Raw genomic sequence first — 12254 nt, 5'->3', positions numbered from 1 at the left:
TTAAATGCCCTCTGTAAATAGAGAGTATAACATGCTACAGCTGGTAGGGCAGTACATTACAACTTGACCTACTTTCAGTTAACTACGGTGCGTCTAGACTCAATCAGAGCTCCGTGATCTGTGAATGTTTGCCTTTAACAGATGATATGATATCGTCCATCAGCACAACCCTATAGCCTACCTTACAGACGACCAGTCCATGCACTGTACTTACTGTCGAACCTACTCGTCTTCAGAAAATAAAAACAATTTGTTTGTTAGAGGAACAACTAACTTAAATTAGAGGCAATAAAAGACCATGAGTCATCCAAGTTTCATATCAAGTGCAGTGCCATGAAGCTGGCAAAGATTGGACCCCAAGAGCAGAGTGTGGCAATAAAGGCTTTCATTTTTTTTTACACATCACTTTTTATGTGCTTATATTAACAAAATATGTATTAATAATAAAAAATAATGTACTGAAGCAATTCAAAATATGCTAGTGCACTTTCTTTTATAAATTTGAATTCTGGAAAAAGTGGCTGGTAAAATTGGGCACCCACCAGCCACAGTTAATTTCCCACCCTGGAGGTCACAGTGTAAATGTTTATGTCTGCATGATGATATGAGTCAGCATGCGTCTCCGCAATTGTGTGTGTGTGATTTTCTGTTTGTGCCTCGCTCTAACGGGCGAGAAAGCAGCGGCGACGGCATACTGAGTGTCTGTTTGGAGTCCGGTTGCAAGGAGTAGTGAGCTGTGTGAACTCTTGTGCTCTCTGACTGCCGCATTTTCATGGAAAGCATCTCTTTGGGGGCTTGCAGGTTTTCAATATGCTCATTTACACATCAAAACAGCACAGGAAAGGGATAGTGCTCAAGGGGGTTGTGGGGCTGCAGAAGCAGGGAGGGCAGGGTAATGAAGGATGCTTTATTTTCTCTTTTTTTCCCCTCAGGGGTGGGCAGGGTTTAGGTCTATGAGGGAGGTGCATTGATGCCATAATGATCGCCTTTAATCAGACCCATGACCAGATGGAGGGATTTCTCCTCAGCAGACAAAAACATGGTGTCAGCAGCTAAAGCTGAAGGGAGAGGTGTTTTTACGCCTCTTGATAAAAAACAAATGTACAAATCCTGGGAAAATAGACCTGCGCTGTGTTGCTTTAGAACAAATAAATACACTGTTAGATTCACAGTCAATACAATGAAATATTCCTGAGAAACCTGTAAGGAAAAGTGTTGCCTTTTCCGTGAGTAGTCTCACTTTTGGCCCAGACAAACTTGCTGCTCAGTGCGACTGACACTATTTAACCTCCTGAGCCAAAAGAGAAGAAAAACAGCGTGGAGAGTCAGCCAAACTAAATCTTTCAAGCTTACTTACTCCTGAAATCGGACATTACTGGAAGTTTACGTAAGGTCTTCTTCACAAGAAGCTTGGTGTTGATTGGCTGCTGTTGCTCTAGGACTGCCGACCTCAGGTGTGTGTGTGTGTGTGTGTGTGTGTGTGTGTGAAGGCAAGGTGTTCCCGGCAGCCACATCTCTGACGCCAAAGGAACCACAGCTCAAACAAACTTTTTTTGGAATGAACATTTCTTTCTTGCCTCTATCTATAACACTGTGCTCCACTGTGATTCCTTTCCTCTGCAAAAGAGAGGCGCTAAAAATAGCTGTCAGTGACCTGAAAATGTAGCGATAGAATCCATATTTGTGGAAAAAGAAACAGAGCTAAGACATCCTGTTGCTGCCGTAACAAGTCATTTCTGTTGACCTTTGTGATTTAAAAAAAAACAAAAAACAAAAACTGTCTTAGTCATATTCAGCAAAAACGTCAGGGAAAAGTGCAGAAAGGGCAAGAGAATGCAAAAAGAAATGCTGAGAAGTGAAAAAGAAATTTAAACAAAACGTTGCTGCAGAAGACAAACTTGCCCTCTGTACTACCCCCGTGTCCTTAACCCTCTGCAGCTACCTCCTTCCTATCTAATCAGTGCAGCTCAGCACAGGTGGGACAGGCTGGTTTGTGTCTCACACAGCAAGTGTTTGGACTCCCTGGGTCATGTCACTGGAGTGTAAACTGGGGAGGAAGCACGCGCCCCCGTTCAGGCGCCCATGAACTGGAACGTGGGGCTGTAACACCACCAGCCGTGTCTCTGGCTGCAAGCGTGCTCCAAGCAAAACAACCCTTTTTAAATAGTTAAATGTGATCCACACGGTGTCAGAGTCCAGAACTCGCAACGCTCGCCTGCCAAGCCATGGACAACGTCTACAATGGCTGAGTAATGAAAACAAAAAGGGGAGGATGTTGGTAGTTAACACACATCTTGTTCTGCAGAAGGAAGGAGTAAGTAATTTGAGTTAACTCGGGCGTTGCACGGATCCACACAACACTGCACCGAGTGGAAATGTGGTTAAATTACTACAGACATAATGCAGCTTTGATTTGAACTGAACTCTTTAGTAAATGAATACTAATGTGCTGTAGTACATTCATCTTATCCTGCTGGAATGCAAACGCTGGAAAAAATAAAAATGTAACCTCTGGAGATGTCATCGAGCACACGCCTGCTTCACACTGCTGAGGTACCAGTAATGTAATGAAAACAAGCTCCTGGTCATCACATTTTTTTTCCATGCTATCACTCCAATATGCTGGCACTGGTGACACAGCACACAATTACACAGACGTAATAATCAATCCCACTGCTGTCAAAACACTGTGTTTTGCTGTGTGGCTGTAATTTGTGTTGGCACCTAAATTGTTAAAGTCCCGTAATGTAAAAACTATTTATTTCACTTTTTTTATGGACCATGTGAGAATACGGTGGCTCTTGTGCATATTAAAATGGACTTTATTACTGAAATGTTAGTTGCAAGACCCAATTTAGGGTATTTATTTAATGAAAATAATGTTATGCACACTTTTTCTCTTAAACAGTCAGTGATTATTTCTACCTGGTATGGTAGTTGCATTGTTTCTTTAGCCAAACAAAATGCCTTGCAGTACATCAAATTCAAACAGTTAAAGATGGGAATTTGGATCTTTTATACAGTGGAATTACCTTTATTCCAAAAATACAGCTTCCAATAGCCACAAACCACAACTTAAATATTAAGTGAATAATCACTCTACTCAATGAGGATCCACAATATTGAATGCCTGTGAAACTGTCAGTGAAATTATGCAATAAGGCTGAAATCCACGTCAGATTGGTCCTCTCAGATCAAAGTGTATGCACAAGGATTAGATGGAGCAACAACAATGATTTGGTGGAAGGATTAAAACAGCCATTAATTAAATATATTCCTCTGCTGCTGCATTTTTAAGACAGTGGTGCAAACATGAATACTTGCCACGCTTTGCTATTCATCAGTGATTCTCTTTGAGGATTATTGTTGGGGACGCCTCTGGGATGTGTAGCATGTACTTGGAAGACAACACGTTTGGCACAAATTGGCCAAATCCTTGGAGAAGAGTGGCAGGAAAATCAGGAAAACAAGAATGAAATGAGCAATGGTTTGTGACTATTAAATCTGAAACAGTTTAAGACTGTTCAAATGGTTAAATATCCATTCTAAGCTACTGTGAGATAGTAACAAACAGTAAGACCAGTCAGCAAGTTGATCATGAATTTCACAAATTTATTATCCTCCAAAAAGACCAGAACCAGAATTCTTATAAAAGGCACTTCATTTCCCTTTACCTTTTAATAAATGCATCTAAACAACAAATCTGATAAGATACAACTTTAAATTAAATCTATTTACAATAAATAAAACATTTATACAGATGTATACATGTTTATCATGCCACTCTAAGGGAGCACAATATTTCCCATGATACCTCCCATAACAGTCTTTTTTTGTTGTGGCTTTTAAACACTGGGCATGTCTACAGCACAGAACACTATGAATCAGAAAAATATGGGTAACAATACTGAACATTTCCCTTTATGCATTGAATACTGTTTATAGATAGTTTCTCATAGTGACGCCTGTACCTGTGAATCCCTCGGCAGCGGCAGAACAGCAACTGACAGTTCAATTCAACCACTCATCTTCTAAAAAAGTCTTTAGCAGCTCCTTTTTAGGGCATAGGTGTGCTTGTGACTGTATGTAGTTGCATTTGACTGTGTGTGTGTGTGTGTGTGCGTGTGTGTGTCATGCTCCCTCTCAGACATGTGTGGGGTTGTCTGAGTGCAGGTCAGTCTTGGCCATGTGCAGAACCACAGCAGGAGATTTGTAGTGGCAGTGTGTGCTGCCGCAGCTGACGCCACTGCAGGGTTTTCTACTTCTAGTCCTGTCTGTCAGCTTCCGGCTGCACAGGCCCTGCCAGGTCTGCAGAGTCTTAGAGCTCCACACCCACACGCCGCTTGTGATGCCGACCACCAGAGACATGAAGATTTTCAGCATGAACACAGCCACCGTGGGCACAGACGTCTGCAGCGAGCAGTCGCTGCTGACACCGTTGAACGACCCACACTTCATCTGCAGCCCCCTCAGCTTCCAGTAGTCCATGTTAAGCCTCTCGTAGAAGTAGCAGACTATGACGCAGGTGGCCGGCACCGTGTAGAGGATGGAGTAGATGCCGATTTTCACCATTAGCTTCTCCAGCTTCTCTGTGTTGGTGCCTTCTGTCTTCATCACTTTCCGGATGTGGAAAAGAGCCACGAAGCCTGTGAGGATGAAGGATGTGCCGATGATCAGGTAGCAGGACAGAGGGATGAGGACAAAGCCAGTGAGTGCCCCGGAGTCCATGCTTCCCACGTAGCACAGCCCTGTCAGCTCATCTCCAGCCACCTTCCTCATTGTGAGGATGATGATGGTCTTCAGAGCCGGGATGCCCCACGCAGCCATGTGGAAGTAGTTGCTGTGGGCTTCGATAGCCTCATGGCCCCACTTCTTCCCTGCAGCCAGGAACCAGGTGAGGGTGAGAATGACCCACCAGATAGAAGAGGCCATGCCAAAGTAGTAGAGGATGAGGAAGACGATGGTGCAGCCTGTTGACTCCAGCCCTTCCTGGATGATGTACAGTTCTCCGTGCTCCCGGTCACAGGCGATGTTCTCAGCCCCGGCTACTGAGCGGATGATGAAGGCCACAGAGTAGACGTTATAACACATGGAGAGGAAGATGATGGGGCGCTCGGGGTACTGGAAGCGGTGAGGCTCCAAAAGGAAGGTGAGGACGGTGAAAGCAGTGGAGACGAAGCAGAGGATGGACCACACTGTCATCCAAATGAAGGCAAAGTCCTTGTCCTGCCTGGACCAGAAGACATCTACAGGGGGGGAGCAGCGTGGGGCACACGACTGGCTCTTCTCCACAAACTGGAACTTGTCTGGGTTCTCACAGGACCCCATGCTGCCTGGAGGGCGACCACTGCTGGTGCCTGGCTGCCTGGGGCGAGGGGGCACCGGAAGCATGCCTTCCCCTTTCTTACCCTCTGTCCTGGTTTCATTCTCGGGGGCCTCCATGCACAGGGCGTTGGGGTCGTTTCTGGTGGGCAGCTTGGAGCAGTCAAGCGAGTCCGGCCAGGTGTAGCTGAACTTTTTCATGATGGGGGCACACCTCTCCCTGGCCTGCTCACACATGGGTCTGCAGGCGGGGATGGAGGTCGACACTTTGTCCGTGCACATGGGAGCGTAGAGGGAGCAGAGGAAGAAGCGGAGGTGCACATCACAGCCATAAGCCACCAGAGGGGCAAACTCGTGCAGCTTGATGGCAGCCTCCTTCTGGTCGTCGTGGTCCATAAAGTTGGGCATCCGGGTCAGGTTGTAGCCGATCCCCTCGCACATGGGGATCACGATGGGCTCGCACTTGGCCGGTCTGCCTCGCTCCAGGTCGTAGGAGCCTATCTCAAAGCTGGAACCAGAAATCACCAGCAGACACCACAAAAAAACCACCACCTTCAGCGGACACCCATCCATGTTCATTGTAGCCTATTAGTCGAAAACAAAGCTCTGTCTTTAAAAAAATTCTCATGAAAATGTAAAAAAAAAACACGGGGTCAGTTAGAGAGAGACCCCCGCTATTTCCCCATGGCGAAGGCAGGTCCAAATGTTTCCTTTACCGTTATCTCTCCGTTGGAGAAAACACCCCCCCAAAACAGACTTACGCAGAAAGTAGCTAAGAGTTCAATGATATAGTGTTGAATTGAAACGATTAATCCCACAGACAGTCGAGATAAAGGTCCGTAGCTAAGACGTGACAGTCGAAAACTTCGAAAAACAACGGAGGGAAATCATCAAAATCAAACACCGAAAGCTGAGTGTAAATCCTCGAACCGACCGTTAGTCACCTTTGATAAAAGCAGATATCAAAGAAGCCGTTTGCACGTTTGTTGCGGGTCCAAAAAGCCTGGTTACTGCGACTCTGTCTGTCGGCTCTCTGCTCTTCGTCCTCCGCTTTCAGACTCGACAGTGAAGTTTGAGAGCCGCTCAGTGGGACTTCAGTCGGGGAGAGACGGAGGGGAGGAGGGGAGGAGGGAGGAGGGAGGAGGGGAGGAGGGGAGGAGGGGTGGAGGGGTGGAGGGGGGTGGGCGCTGCGTGACGCTCACGTTTCAACCGGCAGCACCACACAAGGAAAATTACGAGACAGATGCTGGAGGATGGTCAATACCTCTGACATTTCTGCTTTGAATTGTATTCAGACCCGTTTCTTGAGTAAAATAGCGATACAAAAATGTGTAAATTACTGTGTAAGTAAAAAGCACTGGATTCCAAATTTGAATTATTAGAATTAATAGCAAAGTGTAAAGTACAGGCTTAGGCCTACTCTTTCTCAGTGGTGGAATCTACACTCAAATAAGTAGCCTAATGTAGCCCTACGAAAGTAGCCTGCACTTTACTTGAATGTAGGCCTATGTCACAGCCTATTTTGGCTAAACTTTACCTCTGTAATAATTCAGAGAAAAATATTTGAATTTTAGATATTAAAACTTGACATAGGCTATATAGCCGACTCTGAGCATTTTAAAGATATTCCGTACAAAAAAATACAGATGGTAAGCTTATAAAATAGTTCAAAGCAATTTGCCAACTACAAAAATGCAACGCTACTTAGACATTGATGGATCAGTATTAATAATTCAGTGATATAACAGTATAACAGTTACATTTCTTTGGATGAGGAATACCTTTGGTAGGATTCAGTTAGCCAAGGCAAGGTTTAAATGCAGGACCTCTGCTCGTAATTAAGTATTTTCATAGTGCAGTATTGATACTTTTACTCAAGTAAAGGATCTGAATACCCACATTACCACTGCTTTTTGCAGAATGGCCCATAGCTTTATTGGATTATTATTACTCATGCACAGTTGTATCAGAAGTGTTCTTAGCCTTTGGATAGGTAAAAGTAGAAATGTAAAAACACCACATTACAATAAAAAGTCCTGCATTTAACATCATATGTGAGCAGAGGCAGGGCCGTATTAACCTGCAGGGGGACCTTGGGGCAAAAATGAGCTGTGGGCCCCAACTCGCCCGCTCAGGTTAGTTAAATGCTAAGTGTATCTAAGAATCTACATGCATCAGCTAAAAACCTAATGTTATAACCAGTGAAAAACAGAAAGATGCTTTTCACAAAATGTGTACTGCAGAGCAAGAGGTGCTGGCAACTGCAAGATGATGTATGATGATGTACTCAGAAAAAGTAAACAAAAGTGTTTGTGTCAGTGACAGCACAGATCCTTTGTCATATAGCTTACTTATATGTATTACAATTACATTTGAATGTATTAAAACTAGATTTTGACAAACTTGAATACAAATATGGAAGCATAATGAGCAAAACACTTCATGTATTAATTAAAAGTACCCATAATGCGTCAGAATGGTATTCTACTGATGCCTAAGCAGCATTAGCAGCATTTAAATGTTATAGCCGTTCTAGAAGGAAGTAATTTTAACTAATTTAAATAATGTTGGATATCTAAATTAAAGTTTTGATTTGCTAAGTTACTGGTGATAGTAGGATATGTGGAGTAAACAACATAAAGTTACATATTTTAATACTCAAATTACATTAAACACCTTAAAAATGACGTTCTTTGGAAGATTTATAGTCTTAACCAGCAAAGTAACTACAGCTGTCAATTTGATTTAGTGAAGTCAAACAAGTACAAGATTTTCCTTAAAATCACTGCAGAGTACAAGTACAAAGTAACATAAAATGGACTTTATATACAGCACTTGAGTACTTACTTGTTACTTTTTGTTTGCTTTCAGGATAAGATTAGGAGCCAATTATCAACACCAAATGGATCTGAAACTATTATTATCCTTTGTTAAACAATTAGAAGACCAACAGAAGAAAATAGGGAAGTAAGATGACTTCCCCTTCTGGATCTATACAAATCTGTCTCTACTGCACTAACACAAGTATAGTTTTACTCCAGTAAAGTTGTAGAAAAAGCCCGCTCCTCTTGTAAAATGATAGTCCCAGTGGTGTTTTACTGTTGCTGACTCATAATTACTCTGTCACCATTTACTGCTAATGTTTTCGTGCGGCATAATGTGAAACTTTATTGAGCCCTGCAGGTCAGTTCTCTTCTGTAAAACAACAAAGCTCTCCTGCAGCTGGTCGGGAGTTCCCCTGCCTTGCTTAAGGACACTTCAGTAAGGGGCAGGTGCTTCAAGGGTGGACCAGTTGAAGGATGGTCTCTCTAAATACACAAAGAGACATGCACAATGATTCCATAAATAGGATGATTTGAATTGCCATGATGGCAAAAGACAAAATAGTGCACAGAATCAAGCATAACATGCAATAAATAGATGCAACAGTGATTGTGTGGCGCAGAGGACTATTGTTTCCATCTAGTGGCTGAGTGGGGAGAGCCTGCAGCTCAACAGCTGTTGCGCAGAGCATTTGATCTTTTCTTAAACGGGTGGAACTCAAGGATTTTGGCCCCTCGCCCTGCAGGACTGCATTGGCTGTCAACTGCATACTGTCTCTATTAGTCTCTGTGTTAAAACTCTGCTGAAGTTTTGCACTTGTCTGGTCTGAGAGTGACTTATTTGTTGTAACATTTATTTGCAACATCAGTGCTGGAAACATTTGGAATATGTTAAGAAATAAGCATGATGCTGTGGCCTTATGCACCTGAACTGAAATGCAGAAAAACGACACATTCTTTAAAGGAATAGTTGAACATTTTTGGATACAGTATTTACTTTTTTTGTCTTAGTGAGATGAGAAGCAGATCATTCTTATATCTGTATGCTAAATTTAAGACTAGAGCCAACAATCATTAGCTAATCTTGGTTTAGCGAGACTGAGAGTGGGGAAAGAGCTAGCCTGGCTCTATATCCAAAGGTGACAAAATCCAGCTCCAGCACCTCTAAAGCTCACAAATAACAAGCTGTTTTTAAGCTGTTTTTTTAAGCGTTACACAAAACAATATTTTATGCGCTGTTTGTGCAATTTTGTCTTTGCTGTAAACCCACAAATTGTTTTAGCACTTCAGTTTTCATACAGATTAAGAAAAAAAAACAAGATTATTTGTTAATTAGTGAGCTTTAAAAATGCTAGCTGTCTGGCTGGCTGTTTCTAGTGTTTCTGCTAAGCCAAACCAACCAACTGCTGACTACAGCTTCAAGATTGGTAACAATCTTCTCATCTACTCTCAGCAAGAAAGCACAATTTGTTTTACAAATGGTGAACTATTTCTCAAAGATGACTGTATCCCACAATATTTAGATCTTGTCCAATGAGGTGTGAAAATACTGCTGCTTAAATACTGCACTTTGTATCTTCAAGCAATAACTTTGCCTCTGCCTTATGAAAGGAAATCTCTTCTTCTGGTTGACAAATTGACCTAAATGAAGGCACTGTGTGCTGCTTTATCAGATCTGGCGTCAGGTAGAAAAAAGCCTCCAACTTCAAATTAAGCCTGATCGAGCAGGGGAAGAAATACATTCCAGACTCTGAGATGATATCTTATTGTACGTCAGAGCCGAGGCTTTTGGTCAATCAAATAGAAATGCTTTGACTGAAGTTCCATTACTACTCAGCAGCCTCTCCACATTAACGTTTTTAAGTTCACACTTCAAAGACAGGGATCATAGGAGAGGGTCTGGAGAAGCCTGAGTGTGCCCTTAGAAGGCCTCAGATTATTATCAGACAGATATCTTTCTCCAAGGTAAGCAGCACATATCGGTATGCATTACCAAGTCACAAATTCTCTTAAGGTGAGCACTGGTGGATCAAAGTTTGACTCCTAAAGCAGTTTGGGATTAGTGGTTATATGTCAGAGGGTTAAACTAAAAACAAAAAAGCCAACGGATTCATTTCAGATTGATGTACTTTTGTGTAATTTAAAGGAAGAGTTTGACATGTAGGGGAATACAATGATTCCCTTTCTTGCAGAGAGTAAGATAAGAAGCCCACTTATTTATCTGCACTGTGAATTTGAAGCTACCTCCTACAGACAGGTAGTGTGATTTAACATATACTGGCAACAGGGAAACAGGTTACCTGGCTCCAGCTAGCCCTTTTTGTGTGTTTTTTTACACTTTTCCTTTGCTACAAAACTAAAAAGATGCAACGTTTTCATTAGTGAGCTTTCTGGACAGACCGAGTCAAGCCAGCGTTTTCCCACCATTTCCAGTCAATATGCTAAGCTAAACTAACCAGATGCTGGTTCCAGACCTATACTTAACAGACAAATACAGACATGATAGTAGTATCAATATTCTCATCTCATCCCACCTTTAAAGCTAGCTAATTAGCATGTTATATCTTAGGAAGTTCGGAGAGAAAGTCTGACGTATCAACCCCTGTAAATTTCGCCAATTTTGTTCACTTTTGGACAGATCTAAGCTAGCTAAGTCGCCAAGCTAACCGCTGCTGGCTGTAGCTTTCTTATTTACTTACAGACATGAAATCGATCTTTTTATCTAACTATTTGGGGGGAATCAAAGAAATTCCAAATTCCCAAAAAATTCCAAATTGTCAAACTATTCCTTTAATCCATTGTAATGCTACTAACTGTCTTGGAAATAACAATTGAGCACACTGAGTTTGGGTAGCTTCTGATTCACTGTGTTCCTCGGGCGACATCCGTAAAGAATAAATGGCACCGAGCCGCCGATCAGTTTAGGAGACACAAGGTCTGACCACACCACTTCTCTGTGTCCTGAACCCTACACTAGGATACCACTGTGCTTTCTTTGTGTATTTTTATTTCACCTAATCGTGTTATTTTTTTCTTGACAGAGAATGGGAAAACAGTAGAAATATGTGCAACCAAGTATTTTGATTTGGACATTTGTTGGCTTGCAGCTGATTTGTTTTAGGAAGGTCAGTGATATTTACTTGGAAATGGATATATGCTATTTATGTCTCCCCTTGCTCGCCCTCTTTCGCTCACAATACTGCTGTATGTCAAGTCTCTGGATATCTTTGTAATAACTAGCCTCCACAAAGTACCCCCCATCTTTTATTTCACACATTCATCAGGCGATCCGGTGGAGTGTGGGCCTTGTAATTACTAACTCTTACTTATTGGTTATCATATATCAGGCACAAAGCTATAAACATCCTCTGGAGAACAATGGGAGAGCCTTGCCACAGCCTGGCATGACATTACTATCCCACAGACACGGGCTGTCTGAGATTGTTATGGGTGTAATAAGAGACACCTCACACTTAAAGCAATACATCTGGACCAATGTACTGCCTTTGACAGGGACTATAATGGAGGGTTGTTGAGGCTTAGATCATGTAATTATGTCTTTGTTCATATTGTGTATTAATAATCTGTAATTATTCAGTGCCAGGGGAATGAGCAGACATCGGAGACAAGTGAAAGTTAGCAGTAGTTTTCTTGTTTTCTAATCACGACTACAGACACTTCTTTCCATATCCACAATTTGAAATTTATATGTGCTGTAATGAGAGGACAGTGTGCACAAAATGTCTCAATATCACTCTTATGCAATTTTTTATGCAGTGGTATTAGGTGACTGAGTGAATGGGCCTCATCACGTCAGTCCATCTGTGTTCCTCATTCTCCAGTGTTTGGAAATGAGATAATGTCCTTTACAGCCTGTGGCAGGTAGCAAGAATGACTCTGCTATCATATCCTAAAAATGTCAGCATTACTGGAACTAAACAAGCAGATCATAAAAGGTTCAAAATGTTATTTTGACATGTGTTTGTATACAAATACAAGTTGTTTTTAAACTTTTTAGTGTTACCTACTTATTCTTTCATGTTTTGTTAAAAGTAAGTAAGTACAGTTTATTTATATAGCACCTTTCACAGATAAAAATCACAAAGTGCT

The 12254-nt window shown here is 42.1% G+C and overlaps 1 protein-coding gene across 1 annotated transcript in view; it reads right to left on the bottom strand.

Annotated features, from left to right (window-relative positions):
* fzd9b (frizzled class receptor 9b) overlaps positions 1 to 6422 on the bottom strand; it is a 19767-nt gene extending 13345 nt beyond the window's left edge. Inside the window, exon 1 of the mRNA XM_032510095.1 lies at positions 4102 to 6422. Within this exon, the coding sequence (XP_032365986.1) occupies positions 4144 to 5901 (1758 nt within the window). The 5' untranslated portion in view covers positions 5902 to 6422 and the 3' untranslated portion in view covers positions 4102 to 4143. The remainder of the gene's footprint in view (positions 1 to 4101) is intronic.
* Between the last annotated feature and the right edge of the window lie 5832 nt (positions 6423 to 12254).

Source organism: Etheostoma spectabile, chromosome 3 (assembly GCF_008692095.1).
Source record: "Etheostoma spectabile isolate EspeVRDwgs_2016 chromosome 3, UIUC_Espe_1.0, whole genome shotgun sequence".
Taxonomy (NCBI): Eukaryota; Metazoa; Chordata; class Actinopteri; order Perciformes; family Percidae; genus Etheostoma; species Etheostoma spectabile.
Note: the sequence above shows the minus strand (reverse complement) of the source record. Positions and strands in the feature narration are given on the sequence as shown.